The sequence below is a fragment of the Neolamprologus multifasciatus genome, chromosome 20 (assembly GCF_963576455.1).
Source record: "Neolamprologus multifasciatus chromosome 20, fNeoMul1.2, whole genome shotgun sequence".
Classification (NCBI taxonomy): domain Eukaryota; kingdom Metazoa; phylum Chordata; class Actinopteri; order Cichliformes; family Cichlidae; genus Neolamprologus; species Neolamprologus multifasciatus.
In genome coordinates, this window is record NC_140458.1 from 16,714,735 (window position 1) to 16,738,908 (window position 24,174).

General features: G+C 41.1%; 1 protein-coding gene across 2 annotated transcripts; it reads right to left on the reverse strand.

Annotated features, from left to right (window-relative positions):
* Positions 1–412: 412 nt before the first annotated feature.
* Positions 413–24,061, reverse strand: LOC146494713 (glutamate receptor U1). Of its 2 annotated transcripts, none has more exons than XM_085147390.1 (10): positions 23,477–24,061; positions 23,230–23,302; positions 21,213–21,244; positions 9,779–9,958; positions 8,954–9,177; positions 6,380–6,477; positions 5,140–5,357; positions 4,820–5,039; positions 933–1,183; positions 413–857 (listed from the first exon to the last, which is right to left on the reverse strand). In XM_085147390.1, the coding sequence occupies exons 2-10, from the start codon at positions 23,291–23,293 to the stop codon at positions 759–761; spliced, it is 1,386 nt and encodes a 461-aa protein (XP_085003516.1). In that variant the 5' UTR covers positions 23,294–23,302; positions 23,477–24,061; the 3' UTR covers positions 413–758. The 2 variants fall into 2 exon arrangements, with proteins under 2 accessions (XP_085003516.1, XP_085003514.1); XM_085147388.1 differs by having other exon boundaries at positions 23,465–24,059.
* Positions 24,062–24,174: the final 113 nt, after the last annotated feature.

Genomic DNA, 24,174 nt, shown 5'->3' on the forward strand with positions numbered 1-24,174 from the left:
TGGGTCAGGTGTCGGGGTCTGTGGGGATTTCTCTCCTCCTCTCTCTCCGTTTTTGCAACTTGATGTTTTTGTTTGTACTAGTAGTGTGATGGTGTCCCAGGGTTTTATTTGTGGTGCCAGCCAACAGAAAAAATAAAATGCTCAGACTTGTTTCCCTTCTAGGTTCCCAAGCCTTATCGTGGTGATTTTTTATTTTTTTTTGACTGAGGTGCAGGCTGGCTCTCTGTTTGTATCATTTTCTTTCAGTATTGCCTCTCATGTGCTGGATGAAGATGAGGAAAGGCTGGATGTCCTGGATATGTTGAACTTGGTTGTTAGTACAGGCCCTAGGTGTTGTTAATGTTTGCTCTAATAAATGAAACTCTTCTCTACAATGAACAATAAAGTTGTATACACTCAAAAACAGAGCAGGCAGGATATTGGAGTATTTATTTGGAATATACAAGCAAATAGTGAGATCAGGTTACTAACACCTGACAGAAGAACTTCAGGTGTTAGAAGTGAGATGTAAATATGTGATAATAAAACAACGCTAAACAGCTAACAAGACAGACTGATTATAATATTAAGTCTGAAATATACCCGTGGGTTTGGTGCTTAATATGCTGCTGCTGGTAGTTGTTCAAATTGGGCACCAAAGTATAAAACCCACTGAAATACAACACAATATGCGACTGTTACTAAGGAAATACAGAACACTCTCAGCTTGTTCACTTCTCTAACACTATCTTATCAAATGACAACGTGGTGCTTCTTCTTTAGGCTTTGCTTTTGTCTGAGGTGTCATGCTCTGTGCTCTCCCCTCCACTGCCAAACCTCCGGTTCAGCTCTGATGTCAACACCAAGCAGCAGGATTTCTGCCAAAGAACAGAAGAAATGTTACAAGATAAAAACATTCCATGCCATGATTACATTGTGATATTCTTTCCTACCTTGCCATCCTTAGCGTGGTTGTGGGCTCTTGATAAGAGCTCCAGCAGAGCTAGCAGGAGCCCGATGCCCAGACCCAGTCCCAGGAGGAGGAACAGGCCCCGTAAGTCATAGGGTTGCAGGGCCTCGGAGATGTGGGCTCCACCAGTGCCAACACAGCTGCTGGCCCACCACTTCTCACGCAGGTATGTTAGCTCACCAGACTCACTGAGCTGAAGGATGGCACCAGTTAGATTCTTCACCAGCGGGGATCCTAGCAGGAAATAAACATGCGATTTGAGTGAAGAAAGAGGTTTCTGAATGTCTCACCCCATTACCATAAGTGTTTACCATTTTCCACAGTGGCACAACTCACCACCTTTACAGTTTAGTTTTTCTACTTATGACAGGAACTACTTTTTGGAGTGGCATAAATAATTTGGGTGGAATCTTATTGTGACACCTGATTGTTTTGTAAATAGTTATTTAAAAAATGCCATTGCCCAGTCTTTGTCTCTGCTGCAGGGGATAGGTGGTACAGCGGACTCGAGGTAATCAGGTGGATGAACTTTTTTCCCTTTTTTAGTGACGCCAGGGACAGGAGAGGAGCGTGGAGGCAGCTGGAAAGCTGATCACGGCAGAAACACTGGCGCTAAATCGAGCTGCATTGTACATGTGGATATATATGTATGTAAGTAAACGTGTCTCAACAGTTACCAGAGCACTGTGTCAGGTAACAATGCAATTATGATATGAATTACAAAATGCTGAAGGGAAAACTGATTTGTTAAACATGTTTGTGGTTTTCATAGTAAGAAATCTATCTTTTTGTTTTGTTTTTGTGTGATTTTAGGGTAATACACTATGTCAAAATTAAAAAATACCTATAAAGTCAGTCAGTTTTTTAATCTGAATTAATTTTAAAGGTATATCTATGACCCAGAGGGTTAAACTCTGTAAATGCTAATGGACTCATACAATCACTTTTTCTATGCTTAAGTGCTTTCTAAGAATCCACACATTCACATTGATCTTACCCGAGGATATTTGGTCTGCAGACCTGAGCAGCCAGGAATCAAACCACCAACCTTCCGATTAGCAGATGACCTGATCTACCTCAGCCACCTCTTTGTCAATACTGATTTTATTCAATCAGATAAAATTGTCTCACTTTGTTTTTGGGGGGTTTTGTTTCAAAGTGAAAACAAAGTGAAATTGTCGAGCATACACACTGACAATAAAACCTGCCATAAATGTTGCCATAAAACAGATGCAAGGAGGTATGTGTCCTATTTTTACTTGTGTGACTGAACCAGTAGCTCCCTCTGAACTAGGAGGTAGCTTTGTAACGCTAAGTGTGTCTAATGTTTTGTCAGTTCAGTCAATTTAATGTGAATCTGCTAAGATTGACTAAGGAGGGAAGTAGTGATGTGAACTCTCTTGTTTGTAGTATTTCCAGAGTATTTTAATGTATTTCATAAAATATGAACTTTTGGTGTCCCTGTATTGATACAATATCACCAAGCCAAATATTGCACTATGGAATCTTACAGAGAATGTGATGATTTTATGGATAATTAAAGTCAGTCATATATCCACAAACACAACAAGCTGAAAGTCAGTGATGCTGCTTGGTTTGCAGTCTTGAATATCACGGCACAAGCAGGATTCACTGCACGGTTAATGTTAGCTATGTTATATTGCTGCCTCTGTTCGGTGGTGTCGAGCCAAATGGACTTTAACGTGTGTTTGAACGAGCTGACGGTTCACTCGTTAAGCTGAAAGAAAGATGCTTTAATCACAGGAGTCACACATGTGTCCACTTTACCATCTGGGAACTCTTCTTGTTTAGCACTCGTAATAACACAAACACTAAATCCTCCTTCTCTTGTGCTGTTTTGTAGCAGTGTATACACCTGAGACTGTCACCTGTCTGTCTGTCCTGCACTCTCTCTCTGTTTCTTTCTCTCTGATTGTGGAATAAAAGTATGAACATGTATTCATAAGTTACACTTGTGTTTGAATCCTGCAGCTTATCACACATTTGATTTCCATGTGTGACGACTGCAAGTGTCCAGAGTGAGGACAGACTGAGGGACCCACTGCTGCACATCATCTGTGAGGCTTTGCACCCCTGATGATCGACCAGGACAAACTCAGCAGTGTGTGAGGAAGAGGAGGAGGAAGAGCCAGCAGCAGCTGACAGATGGAGAGAATAGACAGACTGTTCCCTGTTTGTGAAGGACTGCTAGGAAAGTTTAACATAACTAATTGTCTGTCCTGAATCAGTCTTATTAGATAATGTTCAAATAATTTTATCATTCCAGTGTTTTCAGTGTGGGAGAAAGTACTCAGGGCCTTCAAGTTACACACTATGAAAGGCAGCAACAAGTTTAATATTCAGAAACCTAAAGTATGTATCAGCAGCAGAATGGAGCTAAAAATAAATGTTTGTTTCAGTTCTATGAAGCATGAGTATTTTGGATTAGTACTGCTGTGTTTGTTGCATCATAATCGTTTATATGCTTTATATATTCTGAGGTAAGTTGGTCTATAGTGTTACATCATATTCTATAAGGATGTTATGTGTTTGTATACTTTCTGCCCAGTTTGACCCGTTTAGCAGAAGTCAGCCTGTTTAAGGCTCTGATATCTATTCTGTATGACTTAAAGCAGTTATGACATGGTCTGATTTTCTCACCCAATAAAGGAATATTCAATATATCAGTCTACTCTTCATTCTATCAGACACAGTTATCACTGCTCGTACATTTTCTTTTTCCACATATATATAAGCATTGAGCCAAATTTAGTAATGCCATCTTAATAAAATAACAGCATTTGTCTATTATATTTAATATATCTATATATACACTGTCAAAGATGCTTGTCTTTGAGTGAAGATTTAAGGTGATAGGAAATATAAATAACTGCAACTTGAATCTTTACTGAAGCTCAGTATTTGACACAGAGTTCAAGTTCACTGCTGTAATAACTAATAATGGTTAATATAATAATAACTTTGATATTGGCCATATTATATTTACATTACCAAAGTAAGATGACTTTAGTCTCATGAACAACATTAGCTAAACTAGCTAATCTTAAAATGACTGTTCAGTACAGAAATGAAGCTCAAAAATCATGTTTTTACAGTCCTGTGGTCTCAGCCTCAGATACTTATCAAATCAAAGTGATGTCATAAACAAAATGAACTAAAAGAAAAACTTTTCTCCTTCATTTCTGTCAAACGATGCTGTATGAAACGTTTCCAGCTGTTAGTATAATAGTTGCTAGGCAACCTGGGCAGCACGACGGGGGCTAGACCGTCCCATTTCACAAGCCTCACACTTGTGCGGCCCTTGTGGACCGTTAAGGCTGCGTACTTTAAGGCTGCAGAACCTGAATTGGGATACAGCCAGTGTGGCATGTTGTATAGAGCACTCTGAGTAATCTAGGAGACTAGAAAAGGGCTATATAAGAATCAGTTGATTCAGTGTCTGAACAGAGTTTCATCATGTTAGTTTTGCACTATTATGTTCCGGCACATGTTGTTATTACATGGCTTGATTAAGGCACACATTAAGCTGACATCTGGGGCCAGAGCTGAAACTGTTCTGGGCCAGCAGTGTCTCTCTAACTGGCCTTGTGCTGGCCCATGTTTGGGCCACCAAAGATCTGGGCCACCAAAGGGCCGTCATTCTTTGCGGTATGTGGGCCATGTTTAAGCACATTGTGTGGGCCAGATCCGGACCATATCAATTTTGCTATCTGGGTTTAAGTATGTTTTAATGTTTTAAAAAGGAAGTTCACATGCTTTTGGTTAAACTAACTTAAGAAAATAGGTTTAATAAACTGAGAAACTGAAAAATTAAAGAAAGCAGCATTCTGACAGATCCAAGCAACTCACCTAGAGGTGCTGCTATGACATAGGACCGCATAGAGATGACCTCTGGTGAACGGGTCAGTTTACAGTACCGAGCCACTGCCAAGTCCAAGGACACTGCTTCACCAATAAATGCAAAGTTTCCTTCCTGCGTGCGGCGTATACCCTCTTCCGCGTTGGACACATAGCTTTTTTTACGCTCCATGTGCTGGTAGATACGCCGGTACACAGGATTGTTGGAATTCTAGGAAAGTAAAATATTTATTATGTTTATTCAACCTTTCCCATATGTTATGTAGCAGCAGTAATGACTATGAATGCTAAGTAGGAGTAACTGATCATGCCTTAAAGAAGAGCATAGTAGATCCAGATTCAATTGTGCCGTAATTGATTACATCCTGGTTAGCCAGGTCTGCAAAGCTCTTAATGGAGATGTGTTTGCTGTTGGAGTTCAACGCAGACTTTAAGTTGCAGAGGTAGCAGGCAAGCAGCAGTACAGAAAACAGCCACCAGATGGCACTGACTACACGTCCAGACAATGCCTTGGGGTGAGGACCGGCTCCTGAGAGAACAAAGAAAGTGGTCAAGCAGTCAGCAGGTGACAAACAAATCAACCAAGAAACAGAGTTGCAGTTTCAACGGAAAATAATGTATTTAAATTATTCAAACAGAGCCTACTCTTGATGTTCAGCTACTTGCAATATATATTTTCAACTGATATTTTTATGCTGTTTCACTCTGCACAATTCTCTCATATTTACAGCAGGGTTATTTTAAAAAGCGCAGCTTTTTCCTTTTGTCTTTACAGTAGTCAGTGTATATACACAGATATATACACAGATTAGTCATGTGCACTCTTCACTATTCATTACATTACTGAGAGCAACATGAAGAGTGAGAAAAGAAGTGTTAAAGCTACTGTGAAGTTTTGACATGTCAAATAAACTTGAGAAAAACAAGAAAAGGGGGAATCCAAACTACTCCTGTCTGTTATTAATAAGCAGTTTATTTGAAAACAGCTTTATTTTTCAATGCAAACTTTATGTGCAGTTTCTTATATTAATAAGTTTCTTATTAATAAAATACCCCCAAGTAGATGGTGAATTGACAGGTTTTTAGAGAGCACTTTTATACTCAACTTATGCATCCAAAGCACTTCAAACAACTTGCCTCATTCACACAAGCACATTTTTCTATCTAACCTGCCCAAGGATACTTTGGCATTCTGACTGGAGTAGCCAGGAATTAAACCACCAACCTTCTGATTAGCTGATGATGTGGTCTACCTCCTGCACTACAGCCATCACACATATACACATAATACTATCAAATTGTAACTTCTTTATTTTACTTGACATTCAGTTGTTGACTATATGCAGACATTGATACAAGTCTCAATATACTACACTGAATTGTTATGCATGTGGAACTTTTTATTTTCCTTATTTGATCTCTTTCTTTAGGTATTACAAAATGATCCGTGTACAGTAAAACATGTTACTACATATTTGTCTTAAGGCATGTAGAAAGTGGCAAGCAGCAGAGTGCATTTCTGTGCTTTAATTTAGTGGAATGTTGCAATACCTTGCAGGGTGAGAGCTCCTGTGATGTACCAGAAGCTGTGCAGCAAAGTGAAACTGTGTTCTTCTGTGTCTGGCTCAGCCCATTCACTGGGACTGATCCTGCAAGATAAAACAAATGAAAGCTTTCATAACATAATTCAAGATTCAATTGTATATGCAACATTCAACCACAACAACAAAATCATTGCGATGAACAAAATAACATGGATGATCCTGTTACAATGCAACATTGCAATGTTCTGCTAGGATGTTCTGCTGGTATTTATGTAGATCACATTATTTTTTTACATATTTTACAGTTTGTTTTACTGGTAACTTAGGATGTTTTTGGTTTTGTTCAATTCCTCATAGGGACAATAGTTGTCAAATTCAAGTTTGTAAAACAGGTACTTGTGAGTTGGTAGCTCTCTTATAGAAGTGTAATCATCCATGCATATTTTTGCTTAACCAACCATCATCATGATAACAGCAACACCTGACAACGGGGGCCTTCCCCAGCACCCCCAAGCACTCTGCTTGGGGGTACTAAAAACCGCCCAGGAATGGCCTAAGAAACATGATAAAGAGTCCAGGGCATTGTCAAGCTTCTAAATGTGGGTTCGCAATCATAGTGGGATGTATCAAGAGAAGCCTGATTCACAAAGGATGCCCTTTTAACCCACCACAGGATCTAAAGCTAATGTGCCAATGCAGAGTCAGAAGGTATCTATGCCCCAAGAGCAACATGAACAAGACCTACACATTATGAGGAAGGTAATGTTGTGGCTGATCCATGTTGCCTTTAATTATCAGTCAGTCTACATGTGTTTTGTGGACTTGAAGAAGGCATTCAACCGTGTCCCTCAGAGTGTCCTGTGGGAGGTGCTCCGAGAGTATGGGGTGTTTTGTTTTTGATACAGACGGACACCATTTTGTCCGTCTGTATCTGGAAGTCCCACAGGATCTTAGCTCGGTCATTCTCCATCACCCTTGGGGGCATCTCCCATTTTGACATCGGGACTTCCAGGTTATACTCGGCACAGATGTTCCTGTACACTATGCCGGCCACTTGGTTATTGTGTTCCATGTATGCTTTGCCTGCTAGCATCTTGCACCCTGCTGTTATGTGCTGGATTGTCTCTGGGGCATCTTTACATAGCCTGCACCTGGGGTCTTGCCTGGTGTGATAGACCCCAGCCTCTATAGATCTTGTGCTCAGTGCTTGTTCCTGTGCTGCCATGATTAGTGCTTCCGTGCTGTCTTTCAGTCCAGCTTTTTCCAGCCACTGGTAGGATTTCTGGATATCAGCCACCTCCGCTATCTGCCAGTGGTACATACCGTGCAGGGGCCTGTCCTTCCATGATGGTTCCTCGCCTTTCTCCTCTTTCTTGGGTTATTGCTGCCTGAGGTATTCACTCAGCACGCTGTCAGTTGGGGCCATCTTACTGATGTACTTGTGGATGTTTGTTGTCTCATCCTGGACTGTGGTGCTGACACTCACCAGTCCCCGGCCTCCTTCCTTCCACTTAGCGTACAGCCTCAGGATGCTGGACTTGGGGTGAAACCCTCCATGCATGGTAAGGAGTTTTCTTGTCTTTATGTCAGTGGCTTCTATCTCCTCCTTTGGCCAACTTATTACCCCAGCAGGGTACCTGATCACGGGCAGGGCGTAGGTGTTGCCGGATCTTGTTCTTACCGTTCAGCTGACTCCTCAGGATTTGCCTGACCCTCTGCAGATACTTGTTGGTTGCAGCTTTCCTAGCGGCCTCTTCAGTGGTTCCCATATGTCTGCGGGATCCCCAGGTACTTGTAACTGTCCTCTATGTCTGCAATGTTTCCTTATGGTAGTTCGATCCCCCCAGTTCTGACTACCTTCCCTCTCTTTGTTAACCTCCGACTACACTTCTCCAGTCCGAACGGCATTCTGATGTCATTGCTGTATGTCCTGGTGGTGTGGATCAGTGAATCGATGTCTCGTTCACTCTTGGCATACAGCTTGATGTCATCCATGTACAGGAGGTGGCTGACAACTGCTCCGTTCCGTAGTCGGTATCCGTAGCCAGTCTTGTCAATGATCGCACTGAGGGGGTTCAGGCCTATGCAGAACAGCAGTGGGGACAGGGCATCTCCTTGGTAGATCCCGCACTTGATGGTGACTTGTGCTATGGGCTTGGAGTTGGCCTCTAGTGTTGTCTGCCACATCCCTATTGAGTTCCTGATGAAGGCTCTTAGGGTCCTGTTGATCTTGTACAATTCTAGGCATTCCAGGAGCCAGGTGTGGGGGATTGAGTCATAGGCCTTCTTGTAATCAATCCAGGCAGTGCACAGGTTGGTCAGTCTGGTCTTGCAGTCTCGGCTGACTGCTCAGTCTACCAGTAGCTGGTGTTTTGCGCCTCTGGTATTCTTGCCCATACCTTTCTGTGCCCCGCTCATGTATTGACCCATGTGCCTGTGTTGCACTCACTCACACACACACACACACACACACACACACACACATACACATATATATATATATATATATATATAGATATATATATATATAGATATATATATATATAGATATAGTGTTTTAGGGATGTTTTGTTGCACTGACCTGCCCACCAGGAATATGCAGAAACCCGTTAGCAGGAAAGCAATGATAATGCCAATCCACATGTCAGTGGAGAAGGGCGCCAGCAGGCTGAACGTGCTGTCTTCAGAGTCTGTTGCTTTGCGCACAATGAAGCTGAGGCCAGTTTGAATGAAGGGGGTGGTCATGTCCACAAACCTCTCTCTGACTGCAGTGGCAGTCAGCGGGGCCACAGCCAGGTCAGCCTCCTGAAGCAAGGTATAGCAACACATATGAAAAACCAGGGACACAATCAATGAAGAAAAGAAAAGAAAAGAAAAGTTAAAACTCTGTACAATGTGAGTACAGATAGAAAGGAGTAACAATGTTAAATAATTCATGGTCAGCATTTGTTTGTAAGTAGCACAAAACATCATAACAAATGTTGAAATATATATAGAATCCTATGCTCACTGCTACACAGATAGGGTAAGAGCGTTCTTACCTTACAATGTAAAGTGCTTTGAGGCAACAGTTGTTATGATTTGGCAATGTATAAATTAAATTAATTTGACAATTTAAGAGTAATCTTGCCAATTAATGTAATTAATGTAAAATTGCAAAGAACATTGTGGCTCTGATAATCTATAATGCATAATATTAGGTGGGCTCAGACATTGGTGGCATTAAATTTAAAGTGTACATTCATCAAAAAAATCAAAGCAAGGTCTGAGGTTGAACAGGAGGGTATCAAACTTAAATTAACAAGAGCAACAAAACACATTACACTGAAGACACATACTACAGTGTTCACATACTGTAACACACTGAAGTAGAGTTGTTTCAGTGCTCTATAACTCTATGACTCACCCCTCTGATGACTTCACCAATCATGCCATTCCAGTTGCCGCTGGAGTCCATGGCGCCATAGCGGTTGTCTTTGACCAGATGCAAGTTGTACTTGAAGCCTAGCTTCTTGGAGAGCTCTGAGATCAGATCAATGCAGTAGCCTTCTAGCTCAGAGCCCTTGCTCATGACATATGGTTCATCCTGACAAAACACAAGGCAGCAAGAGGATCATTCATACTTTAAACTTAAAGGAAATCAACCTGTTCTTACAACTTGTGCAATTGTTACTCCTTTCTATTTGTACTCACATTGTACAGAGTTTTAACTTTTCTTTTCTTTTTTTCATTGATTGTGTCCCTGGTTTTTCATATGTGTTGCTATACCTTGCTTCAGGAGGCTGACCTGGCTGTGGCCCCGCTGACTGCCACTGCAGTCAGAGAGTGTTAGGATGCCTGGGTCGTTGACCCAGGGTTTTTGAGTTTATTATATTATTTATAATTTCTAGTTTTTGGGTTTTTGTTAGAGTCATGTCTTATGGTTTGTCTCTGTGTAATCCTTAGTTGCTGTCTCCCCTGTCTGCTATATCCCCGTGTCCAGTCAGTGTCTGTGTCTGCCCTGGTCCCACATCTCTGTTCCCTCTGTTGTAGTGCCTGCATGTGAGTCTGTGTCTTTTGTTCAGTCTGTGTTATGTGTTTCCTGTTTTACTTTGAAGGTCTCTGTCTTATCTCAGTGTGTTCAGTTTACGCTTCCTTGTCTCGTCAGTTCTGATTTGCCCCAGCTGTGTTTCTCTCCTGTTGTCCATTCCCTGATTGCTCCCTCTATGTATTTAAGCCCTGTGTTTCAGTTTGTCATTGTTGCGATCTACCCTTATTTTGCTGTGTGTTCTGTCTGTGTAAAGTTTACCTTGGAGTCTCAGTTTTGTTACTTTTTTGGAGTTCAGCATTAAAGCTGTATTTAAGTTCACCTTTATTTCCGTGAGTCTGCATTTTGGGTCCTTCATATCACCACCCCTGCGTGCACACAGCCTTCACATAACAGAGAGAGGTTTGTGGACATGACCACCCCTTCATTCAAACTGGCCTCAGCTTCATTGTGCGCAAAGCAACAGACTCTGAAGACAGCACGTTCAGCCTGCTGGCGCCCTTCTCCACTGACATGTGGATTGGCATTATCATTGCTTTCCTGCTAACGGGTTTCTGCATATTCCTGGTGGGCAGGTCAGTGCAACAAAAACATCCCTAACAGTGCTATGTGTAAGGCAGTCTCACTTTTTGCACCGAAATACTTGAGGAACTTTTTACTCTGACTTTGAACAGTCAGGTTCAAGAAGGTCAATCTGACATGTTCCACTCCTTTATGAACTGTGTGGAGTCAAGCACATCCTCAGTTTCCCTTAACTTCACCCTTAACCTTTTCTTTGACTTTAAGTATTTTATCACAATTGACGTGAGGCCTACCGGTCTTTGAGCATTTAAAGTTTTTAAATAACTAGATTTATGAACGAGAACTAAAAAAGCATCCATCCAAACAATAGATACATCCTGTTCCTCTAAATCGTTATTAAAAATATTATGAAACACAGGAGTCAGTTGTTGAGCACAAGATTTGAATAAACAACAGTAAATATAAATCTGTTCCGTGAGACTTCACACCTAATAGTGTTATGCCTTGGATTTTGTGTTTCACTTAAACTGGTTTTACAGTTTCTCAAATGTGTTGGTTTGCATATACAATTTCAGTTATACAGAGAGGGGAGAGGGGTTTTCACATAACCCACCCTTCCTTATTCTAACTTTGATTGACTCCTGAATGTTGACTGGCTGAAAAGTGGGCCAGAATATGGACGGGAGATACAGCGATTTCTAGAGATTACCAGGAATGGGTGAACTGTGAAAAACAAACAAACAAAAAAAAAAGTATAGACAGTGGCTGTTGTGGACACTGTTCATTGTTTTTAATACTTGTTATCTTTTGAGCTATTTGTAGGTGATACATTTGCTCCTTTTTTCTCATGGCAGGCTGATGGACCAACAACAGCATAAACAAGAGGGGTCCGAAGACCGGTTGGGCGACATACTTTGTAAACTGCTTCCTGACAACAGAGCTCTCTGCAGGCAGATGGCCCATCCCTGTACCAATTCTACTTTATCCAAGGCTGTATGACTACCAGTGGTCATTAGAGCATGTTGTAGGTATGGTTTGAATGACCTCTTCACACACTAAGGGTAATTATGGAATTCCACAGGGTTGTGTGGTAGGACCAAATCTGATTACATTATACCTGCTTCCCTTAGGCAGTATCATCAGAAGGTATAGCATATATTTTCAGATTCCTTCAATGTACATAATAAACAAATATGTAGGACTGCTTTCTTCCATTTGTGCAATATCTCTAAAATTAGTAATATCCTGTCTCAGAGTGACACTGAAAAAATAGTTCATGCATTTATTACTTCTAGGCTGGACTACTGTAATTCATTATTATCAGGATGTCCTAAAACTCCATTTGCAGCGACAGATACGGCAACCAGTGGGGAACAATGGGTGTGATCAACAGCAGGCCACAGGTGAACCTCTGTCGGCATTTGTGAGTACTGTTTTCCACTGTTGTTCGTCAGGTGCAACCCTGTTGGGGGGGAGTGTCGCCATGGAGATTAGCCAGGCCAGCTTCACGGATGACACTTCAGGGAGGTGCCACGAGGAAAACCATGGTAGCAGCAAGCCAGGGACTCAGTTGTGTGCTGTTGTGGGCCAAAACTGGGTTGTGGTGCGACGAGCTCGATGAAGAGAGAGTAACGAGAAGAGATTCCTTGTTCCCTGGGACTAGGCTGGCGCAGTTTCAGCACCAGAAGAGGAATTGTTTCCCTCTTAGCTATAAGGAACATTCTTCTTGGAGATTTTTTAAGACAATTTTATTGAGTGTTTGCTTTAGAATTTAGTGTAATAAGAACATTTTATTGCATAAGTTTTTAGAATGTCGTTTGTTTTATTCCTCTTCCTTCTTCTGATTAGACCTGTTTAGTCTCTGTGCCTTGGGTTTCTGATAAACTTTCTCCCCCTTGTATTTAAAGAACCTCCTGGTATGACATTTTGGCACACCAGCTTTAGTGTCTACACAAGCACACACTCAGACCCTATCACATATATATACGAAGCCCCAAGTGCGATGGAAGAAGGATCATTGAGTGCAAGAGAAACTGACCTGAAAGATAGGATCACGGCGAAGCTTAAAACCTGGAACCTCCATAGCCGGTTACCAAGACTACGTAAAGTACCCTCAGAAGATCTACTGGATGATGTGAATGCAGCACTACATACCATACCTACCATTACCAAGACTAACCAGCTGATCTACACTTTGGCAGCAGTGATCAGTGAGATGCTTGGCTACAAGTGGAACAGCCACAAGTTCTGATTACCCTCCATGGAGAAGGAGACTAGAGGCTAAGATCAAGGTAGCATGGAGGGAGGTTAGCCAACTATCAGACCAGCAGAAAGGTGCAATGAAGAAGGTGCCTAAGAAGTACAGAAAGTTGTCCATACCTGAGGCCTTGGAAACTGACAAGCAATGACTCAGAGCTTTGGCCAGCCGCTTGAAGAGGTACACCAGGGAGATTGAAGGCAGGAGAATAAAGCAGCTGTTCCCCATACAACCATCCAAGCGTCTGGGAGCACAAATGAACCAGCTGCTAGTCGATGAGAGACAACCAGAATGGCTAACACAAAGCCGGAAAGTTCTGAACCCCAAGGACCCCCAGAAGGGACCAGTCCCATCCAACTACTGGCCAATAACCTGCTGGAAGCTCCCGTCAGGCATCTGGCGGCTAAGATGAACACAGGCACATCGGTCAATACATGAGCGGGGCACAGAAAGGAATTGGCAAGAATACCAGAGGAGCAAAAGACCAGCTACTGGTAGACCGAGCAGTCAGCCGAGACTGCAAGACCAGACTGACCAACCTGGTCTCTGCCTGGATTGATTACAAGAAGGCCTATGACTTGATGCCCCACACCTGGATCGTGGAATGCCCAGACAAGATCAGCAGGACCCTAAGAGCCTTTATCAGGGACTAAATATGGATATGGCGAACCACTCTAGAGGCCAACTTCAAGACCATAGCATCTACCAAGGAGATGCCCTGTCCCCACTGCTGTTCTGCGTAGGCCTAAACTCCCTCAGTCAGATCATTCACAAGACTGGCTACGGATACTGACTATGGAACGAAGCAATTGTCAGCCACCTCCTGTACATGGATGACATCCCACTGTATGCCAAGACAGAACAAAACATTGATCCATGTTACCAGGATATACATCAATGACATCAGAATGCCGTTTAGACTGGAGAAATGTAGTTGGATGATATCAAAGAGAGGGAAGGTAGTCAGAACTGAGGGGATCGAACTACCAGAAGGTAACATTGTAGACATAGAAGACAGCTACAAGTACCTGGGGATCACAAAGGCAAATGGGAACCATGAAGAGGTTGGGCAAGTCATGAGGAGCCTGCTGAACAGTAAGAACAAAATTCAGGCTATCAACACCTACACCTTGCCCATGATCAGGTACCCTGCTGGGATAATAACCTGGCCAAAGGAGGAGATAGAAGCCACTGACATAAAGTCCAGGAAGCTCCTGAACATGCATGGAGAGTTTCACCCCAAGTCCAGCACCCTGAGGCTGTACGTCAAGCGGAATGAAGGATGCCGGGGGCTGGTGAGTGTCAGCACCACAGTCCAGGATGAGACAATGAACATCCATGAATACATCTGGATGCGACCGCATGCTCTGTGAATACCTCAGACAGCAGAAACCCAAGATAGAGGAGGAAGAGGAGGAACCATGGTGGAAGGACAGGCCCCTGCACGGTATGTACCACCGGCAGATAGTGGAGGTGGCTGATATCCAGAAATCCTACCAGTGGCTAGACGAAGCTGGACTGAAAGACACAGAGGCACTATTCATGGGAGCACAGGAACAAGCTTCGAGCACAACATCCATAGAGATTGGGGTCTATCACACTAGGCAAGACTCCAGGTGCAGGCTATGTAAAAATGCCCCAGAGACAATCCAGCACATAACAACAGGGTGCAAGGTGCTAGCAGGCAGGCATAGGATACAGAAACATCTGTGCCGAGTGTGGCCTGTTTGTGGTAGACAAACACAAACAGAAGGTAGACAAACAGAAGAAGACAGCTGTAGTGATAGATGTAGCGGTTCCCAATGACATCAGGAAGAAGGAACATGAGAAACTGGAGAAGTACCAAGGGTTCAGAGAAGAGTTGGAGAAGATGTGAAGGGTGAAGGTAACAGTGCTAGGTGCTAGGTGCAATGACTCCCAAGCTAGGCAAGTGGCTTCAACAGATCTCAGGAACAACATCTGAGATCTCTGGCATTACCAGGTAATCAGGCATTACCTACTAACAGTACCACTCATTCGACCACTGATAGTCTGCTTTCCCTGTTCAACTCAGCTTGTCTGGAAATACTGGATTCCATTGGCACTTGTACCACTGGGTATCGAAAACCTAAAACCCAGCCATGGTTAAATAATGACACCAGGGAACGCAGACGGGCATGTAGAAAAGTGGAAAGAAAGTGGAAAAAGGACCGTCTCCAAATGTCGTTTGAGGCTCTTAGAGAATCCCTGTCAAGTTACCAGAAAGCTGTAAGAGCAGCTAAAACAAAATACTTTTCCAAGATCGTGTCCAACAACTGTCATAAACCTCGGATTTTATTTGGTATTATAAATTCAGTTCTTAATCCTCCCACTGCTGATCCTCATATAGCAGTGAACATAACAAGTGAGAATCTAATGAAATTATTCATTAATAAAATTGTAGATATTAGATCCCACATTATTCTTTTCCGTTTCTGACCCAGGTGTTTATACTCCAACCTTGGCTGTTTTTGATCACTTCGAGCCAGTATCCCTTTCATTACTTAATGAAGTAGTCAGAAATTTGAGACCTTCAAAATGTACCCTGGATATCATTCCACCTAGGTTACTGAAAGATGTTTTTGACACTGTTGGTACATGTCTGCTTTCTATTGTCAATTGCAGTCTTCAGTCTGGGTCTGTTCCCTCTGATTTTAAACATGCTGTGATGGAACCCATCCTTAAAAAGCAGAATCTGGACTTAACAGTTCTATCAAATTACCGCCCAATCTCTAAATTGTCCTTTTTGTCAAAAGCTCTGGAGAAAATTGTCCTTCCAGAGCTCCAGACCTTTTTAGACCAACACGACATTGGTGAACCACCACCGTTTTGACACAGTAGATCACAGGATTCTTAACTCTTGACTGGAACAATGTGCCGGAATTAAAGGGCTTGCTTTGGAATGGTTTAAATCCTACTTATCTAATCGTATTTTCTCTGTTAGATTCAGAGACACATTGTCTCCAAAGACGACCCTTTTTTGCGGGGTCCCCCAGGGCTCTATCCTTGGTCCAGGCCTTTTTTTCAATTTATATGCTCCCGTTGGGATCTATTTTTTAAAAATATGGAATTTTGTTTCACTGTTATGCAGATGATTCTAAGATTTACCTTCCACTAAAATGAAAATCTGTGAATCCTCTGAAGGGACCATTTGATTGTCTAGAAGAGGGGTGTCGAACTCCAGGCCTCGAGGGCCAGTGTCCTGCAGGTTTTAGATATCACCCTGGGTCAACACACCTGAATCAAATGATTAGTTCATTACCAGGCCTCAGGAGAACTTCAAAACATGTTGAGGAGGTAATTTAGCGATTTAAATCAGCTGTGTTGGATCAAGCACACATCTAAAACCTGCAGGACACCGGCCCTTGAGGCCTGGAGTTCAACACCTGTGGTCTAGAAGATGTCAAGGCATGGATGGCTCTAAATTTTCTAAATCTAAATGAACAGAAAACTGAGGTCATTGTCTTTGGTCCTTCTGACCATTATGACCTTGGCCCCTTAGAAAATTATATAAAAAAAAAAAACAATCTTTTGCAAGAAATTTAGGAGTGATTTTTGGCAGCACTTGGCAGATAAATAATGTAGTCAAAACCAGTTTCTTTCATCTTCGCCTAATTACAAAAGTTAAGCCCTTTCTCAGTTTCAGAGATTTTGAGAAAGCGATCCATGCCTACATCTCATCTCGCCTCGACTTCTGTAATAGTCTCTACTCTGGCATCACATCTTCATCAATTGGCCAACTGCAGCTAGTTCAAAATGCTGCAGCACGGTTTCTAACTGGCACACGCAAGCGAGATCATACATATCCTATGCTTGCATCATTACACTGGCTGCCAGTCAGCTTTCCAATTGACTTTAAGATCTTAAAACTTGCATGGACTAGCCCCTACAAATCTTGCTGATCTCCTAACCTGGTATTCTCCCCCAAGATCCTTGAGGTCTGCAGACCAAATGCTTTTGGTTCTCCCTAGGTCCAGATTAAAACACAGAGGAAACCGGGCATTTGCTGTGACTGCCCCCAAACCTTGGAATATATTGCTTTTGCATATCAGACCCTCCCCAACACTGGATACTTTTAAAAGTCATCTAAAGACCCATTTTTATTCTCTGGCTTTTGATTCATCATGAGTTTGTTACTATTATTCTTTTTTATGATTTTATTCTCTTTTTTATGATTTCATTCTCTTCTAAAACACTATTCTGTTTTTTTTTTTATGTTTATTGCCTTGTCCATTTTATTGTACAGTACTTTGGTCAACACCTGTTGTTTTAAAAGTGCTATATAAATAAATTTGAACTTGAAGAGCACAGCGCTAGGAATGGCTAAGATACTGCGCAGGACCCCCAAGCTCCCAGGCCTCTGGTAGAGGACCCGAGCTTGAAGGATAGACAGCAGGGGCGAGCGGGGAATTATATCCTCCATCTATTATATCACTCTCTTGTTGGGACCGTTGTCCCTCTTCCTGCACTTCTTGTTGGTGCTATTAACAGCAGCCTCCTGTGGCTGTGAGAGCTTGTAAAAGTTCTTGTTGGCAGTACTGCTGATGGTGCAGCAGCAGCCCCAACAGCTAATATGTCGGTTAATTTGACACATTTTGCTGCATTTATTTTTAGTTTATTTTTATCTGTCTTAGCAGCTCCACAGCTTTTCTCCACTTCTTTCTCACTTAACTCTGTTCTACATGTTGTGTGACGTACAGCAAAGGCAAGTGGAGCGCCTGGTTGTGTAGAGATATTTGATTGGGCAATACAGTATCAGTGGTGAAAATTAATGAATAGGCTTATGTCAGTGCATGCAGCACTGGTGCACGGCCATCAGCCCAAAAGTGCATCAGCCCATTGGGTAAATGCCTGGTATGCCAGATTACCAGTCCAGCCCTGGCTAAAGAACATCCCAGAAACAACATCCAAGATGTTTGTCCAGAAAAGCGCAGTCCCAGGCAAGGTTATTATCGTTAACGAAAACTAACGAAATAACGAAAACTAGAAGTGAAAAAACATTTTCGTTAACGGAAATAAAAATAAAAACAAAAAAAGGAAAACTAACTAAAACTGGAATGAGTGTTCACAAAATTAACTAAAATTAACTGAATTTATAGCAAAAATGTGTTTAGTTTTCGTTGATGTGTGCGTGTCATACAATAGTCAAGGGTGAAAATGAAGTTTAGTTTCCAGATTTTTTTCTTGCTGTGTCTCATTATGCCAGCATGTGGCAAGTACGTTAGTCGAGTCGTCTGTGTTGCTGCTCCATCCACGCGCAGAATCATGTCAGGAAAAGTCGGAAGAAAGCACCAGAGTCCAATTTGGGATTACTTTGAATATGACTGTGTTTTGGATAAAGCAAGTGTCTTGTAGTGGAAACAGACAAATTATGAGGGACATTTCTAAAGGGAAAAAAATCCCACAAACCTTAAAGTGCACTTGAAAAGCTCACACAAGAAGGCTAACCTAGCTTACCTTGAGAAGGTAAGGGAGCACACTCAACCCTCATCCCAAGAAAACAGAAGCTAACCCCAGGCAAGGCAGCGTGATGCATCCCGAGACAACAGGACTGGGATATCTACATAACTGTGAGTCAATTACCTTCAAAAAGTTTATCAATTCACTTGAACCAAAATTACGAACACCCGGTGCTGCAAGAGTTAATAGTCTCATTGGGGCCAAGATATACATTTTATAGTTGCCTGGTATCAATGGTTGTTCATCTGCCTTTATTTATTTATTTAAAGAACCCATAGGTGGGAATGTGAGTTGTCTGTCTCTGCATGTTAGCCCTGCGACAGACAGGCGACCTGTCCAGGGTGCAGGGTATGGTAGCTGGAATAGCAACATACCCAAGGATAAGCAGAAGAGAATGACTGATATGATGAAACTGGGATTTTGTTACACTTAATTATTGCAAACACAACTAAAACTATAACTGAAACTAATCAAAACTAAACTGAAACTAAGGATTTTCAAAAAAATAAAAACTAAACTAAACTAGCAAACAATTGGTAAAAACTAATTAAAACTGATATAAAATTGAAAATCTGAAGTCAAAACTAAATAAAAATAAAAACTAATGAAAATTGCAAAACTATTAAAACCCTGGTCCCAGGAACAGCAAAGATACTGCACAGGACCCTTGTTTGATGGATAAAGACTGCCTGAAAGGAATTGCCAATTTTTATTTATTTTTTTATTTTTTGAAAGGTGGCAGACACTGTGCTATGTTGTTTTTTGTTTGTTTGTTTGTGTTTGCTTAATAAAAAAAATCTGTTTACTCATATTTTAATCAGACAGACTGTACAAAACCTTATATATATATATACATATACATATATATACATATATATACATATATATATACACATACATATATACATATACATATATATATGTGTGTGTGTGTGTGTGTATATATATATATATATATATATATATATATATATACATACATACATATATACATACATATATACATACATACATATATATATATATATATACACATACATATATATATATACATACATATATACATATACATACATATATACTAGGGGTGCAACATACACAAAATTCACGATTCGGTTCGGTTTGATACTTTGGTGTCACGGTTCGATATTTTTTCGATACAAAAAAAATGTTCATGTTCATGTTTATTAAAATTATAAATATATTTTAACTCAAAGGTACAGTTTTTACATTTAATGTTGCTGAAACAACAAAGTAATAAAAAAAATAAACCTATCTGATGGAGAAATCACTCATCTTTGGAAAAGAGAGTTTATTACAGAGAAATGGCTCTTTCCAAAATAAAAGCTATACTAAATGCTTCTTCTGGGCTATATTCTCAGCAGCATATTAAACATATCAGGTCCCCATAAGGAGAATCATGTGTTAACGGCTGTCTAAATGACTCGGGTAAAGTTTGTAGCATGCGTGCTTTGTTGTTTTTGTCTGCTTCAACTTGTCTTTGCACTAGGATGTTGTCAGCGTTAATCTCGTTGAAATGACGTTAACGCCACAACACCGCAAATCTCCGTTAACGAGCTACCACGGATCGCCCCGTGTGTGGGGCTGGACAGTGTCAACACGTTAACGAGCTAACTGCGCTAACGCACTAGTTCTCACCAATGTATTTGAGCATTGCGTGGCACATCCGACATACTGTTTTACTTTTGTCCATGATGCGCTTACCTTCAGGGTCATACGTCACATGAAAACCAAAATAGTTCCAAACGCCAGATCTGAATGAGGGTGGGGGAGGTTCAATTTGCCATGTTGCAAGGAGAGCTTAGCTTCTGTCTCGCTAGCTTGCCCTGCGCTCAGTGAATCTGTGTTCGACTACTCCGCCTAGGCTGCACTGTCAAGCGCAGATCCACTGAGCGCTTAACACAGACAGCATCGTCAGAAGGAAAGTTGATAAAATAAATTAAAAATTTTGTATTGTTCGATACATATGCACACACACACACACACACACACACACACACACACACACACATATATATATATATATATATATATATATATATATATATATATATATATATATATATATATATATATATATAAGCTAACTTTGAAAATATAAAGATAGACTTTAAAGCTTCCTTCGATATGAAAATTGTGAAGATGGCATATGGACTGTGTTTATTTGGTTTATTTTATACTTGACAGTGAAGTGTAAAGTGGGTCAGTAAGAATTATGGCGACTAGGACAGAAAACTCAACTTTGCCGATATAAAGGACAAGTGTTTATGTCTGTTTTTGAAATCAGAACACAAGGTTTTAAACTATTAAAGAGACACTGTGCAACTAGTGATAATTAGCTTGTTTGTTCAAGTTCAACAAGGGTAAGATCAACTCCCAGTCTTCCAAAATAATGTATTACATGATTTAAGAGCTATTCTGAACATACAATGAAGTTGTATATAAGAGGCATAAATTCTTATATTGTTGACTTGACTTTGTACCACAGCTGGACTTTGGCATTCTAGCCAGGAACAAGAGACAAAGAAAGAATACCTTTATGGTTGTGATGAATAACTCCTTGGCATCTAGAACAGAAAAAGAAAAAAGAAAAAGAAAAACAGCGTTGAACTTTTGGGAAAAAAGTAATTAAGCATCAGATCAAAATAATAGGATTCAGTCTGATTAGTGGTTCGGTTTCAAGTCTACAGGCTTATGGAAAGTATGGCTTCAAAAAGCCTAATGAAGCATATTGTTCTGCTGAGTCCCCTTCATGTGTTTTTTCTCTGAACCACAGCAAATAAATCAGCCAAACCGCCAGTGAAGGACAATGACAGTCTTGTTTTCGGTTGTTTTTTAGAAGAGCTGAGAAATTGGCTCCATGGTGAGGGAAGGTTGCGAGATACAATAGGTGGGGGGGACAAGGCTCATTTGAGGGGATCAAAGTGAGGTCTTAAAAGATGTGTTTTCCTGTTCTAATCTAACCATCCCCTCCCACCACCACTGACCAACTCTTTTTCACCATGCAATCAGGGGATAAAACCCCCAGCCAATCCCATCATTACTCATGACACTCACAGTTGTTTTCTTCTTGCTCTAACTGCGAGCAGTGGCATGCCAGGACTTAACATGCCCTGCCAAGGTCTGTCAGAGAAGAGAAAATGATGGGAGGGTAGGGGTCGGGGATGTGGGGCATGCAGAGGTGCTAGGGGTGCAAGTTTTTCATAATTGCGTACCACAACAAAAGCAGCTCTGGTTGGGTAATATAAAGCTGATGACACGATGCCAGTCTCCTCTAGTGATGATGGCAGGACCTACAATCTGCGGAGATGCTTGTCACTTCACTGCCTGCCTGCTGAGTCCTCCTCTCACACAGTTAATTGATTCATCACAGTGCTTTCTGGAGCACAGTAGGGCAGTAGCCCCTCCACTGGTGAGAAATAGGAGTCTGTCAGTGTGGACTGGACCCCTGTGTGACGTTTGATAGGCCTCCAGCAGTCTAAATCTTGCCACAGAATTTTAGTTATAGCATACATTAAAGTTGTAATTTAATGCTAGTCAGAGTAAAATGCTAAGAGTCCCATCAGATAATGTTTTTGTTGAAGGCGTGGAGGTGTTTTCAATGCTTGTTTAAAGTAAAACCTAATGGAGAAATGGATGATGGGGAACATCATGGTTAACAAAGTATCAAAAGTTGGCCCAGATCTTGATTTTTTTTATTTTATTTTTGAAATTGTAAATGTTTATTCCCAGTATTCATTTGTGGGGTGGGGCTGCAATAATTAAGGGACAGTTGGATGGATTTAAAACTTTTATTCAATTCAGTTTTATTTATATAGTTGCCACCAGGTACATTAAACTAATGAAAAACAATTGGAGACCTAAGACACAAACTCATGCCGATTAATCAGCCCATCACTACCTCACCCTTATTTCAAGCCTGGCACAACAAAGACAATGAACTGACACTGATTATTAGCTCTGGAAGAAACTTCTTTGCACGCGACTCTAAGGGAAATATCTGTAAGTAACAGACCTCATCTTGTGTACCAGCTACTTTTTACAAAGCTGGGAAGAAAATGTATAAATCTGACAAGAATGTGGGCAAGCACTTGAAAAAACCCCATGCACATGAAAATAACTTTGTAAGATTAGCAAACACAACTTGAGCAAGAGGAGAGCAGAGAATGAGCAATAACAAGTGCCCATGTATAATTCCCTGATAGCTGAAGTGTTGTTTGTTCTTACTTAGAACATTTTGCCTCATCAGAAAACATCCCTACACATCAAACAAGGGTTTGTAAAAGATCACATTAGTCAGTTACTAGACCTTTAACCAGGAGACCTGGGTTTGTGTCCCACGTTAACCTGACATTTTTAGACTTTGCTTTATTTTTGAGACTTTGTTTGGTTTGGTTCAGGTAACAAAACTTCTTTGTAAGAGTGAGGAAGAGATCATGGTTTCATGATCATAGGTAACATTATTAAAAACCTGCTTAGAAATCTAATGCAACTCATGAACTAATGGCAATTTCCTTGATTGCACATCTCTCAGATGTAGCATTATTCTTACCTGCAGTGAAGAACCATGCAGTCAGGACTGCCACACAAACGAATAAAGCCATGCAGACTTTCATGTTTCCGTCCTGTAAATGACACAGACTACTTTAAATTTCTGTGAAAACATGATCATGTTTATGACGAGCGATGTCTTTGATTTAACATTGAAATTATCTGCAGACACAACACTTTAAAACATGTTTTTTTGCAGTTGTTTTTACTTGGCACATGAAGAAAAAAAAACTTACCTCTTTCCTTACCTCTGCTCTGTCAGGCACAGTATGCAGAAAAAAATTGTAGACACGGGGGGAGTCCAAGAAAATGGGTAAGAAATTAAAAATGTCTTGTGAGCAGGCCACTGAAAAGACTTAGTGCGGCTGAAAGTAGTGGAGGGTTTATATGGGAAACAGAGAGGGAGGAGATAAGGGCTCACAGGGAGATAAACCCACAGCTGCGGGGCCAAAAAAACTACAAAGTCTTGAGAGGTATCCAATTTCCTCGAGCTGGGTGTGTTTTTCTGAGGCAGAATCACTTTATGTCTTAGATTTTCAGACTTTTAAACAGTTACCATGAGTTTTTGCACGGTTACACAACAGGATCTTTAAAAACAAAGGAGGGGTATGGGTCAAGGGTTTGGGAGCTTAACAGTGTGATGGTGCAGTAAGCTTTACATATGGATGGACTGGAATGTCCCAGTGGCTCAGAGGAAGGGGGATTTTGTTTTGGAGCACATTTTCTCTCACTCCTGACCAACCATGAGGGATTCATCATCATAAATTCAATCTCTCCTGCAAAATAGCAACAGAGGTGACTGTGAAGCTATGTCCTTTGTTTAATTTGCTAGGACAAATGTTTTATTAATCTTCAGCAGTTTGTTAAAACTATCCAAACACCCACTCCCTACCACGTTTCTTTGTCTCAAAAATGTCTACGTATAAGCTGCAAACCAAACTGATTT

What these genes read in the sequence shown, in the direction of transcription:
- LOC146494713 (XM_085147390.1), bottom strand. Translation starts at nt 23,293, where the DNA reads ATGAAAGTCTGCATGGCTTTATTCGTTTGTGTGGCAGTCCTGACTGCA. An exon ending in TTGGTGAAGTCATCAGAGGG is followed by an intron (nt 9,178 to 9,778) that starts GTGAGTCATAGA and finishes ACCTTGCTTCAG; the next exon opens with GAGGCTGACCTGGCTGTGGC. An exon ending in TGCATATTCCTGGTGGGCAG is followed by an intron (nt 6,478 to 8,953) that starts GTCAGTGCAACA and finishes TTTATCTTGCAG; the next exon opens with GATCAGTCCCAGTGAATGGG.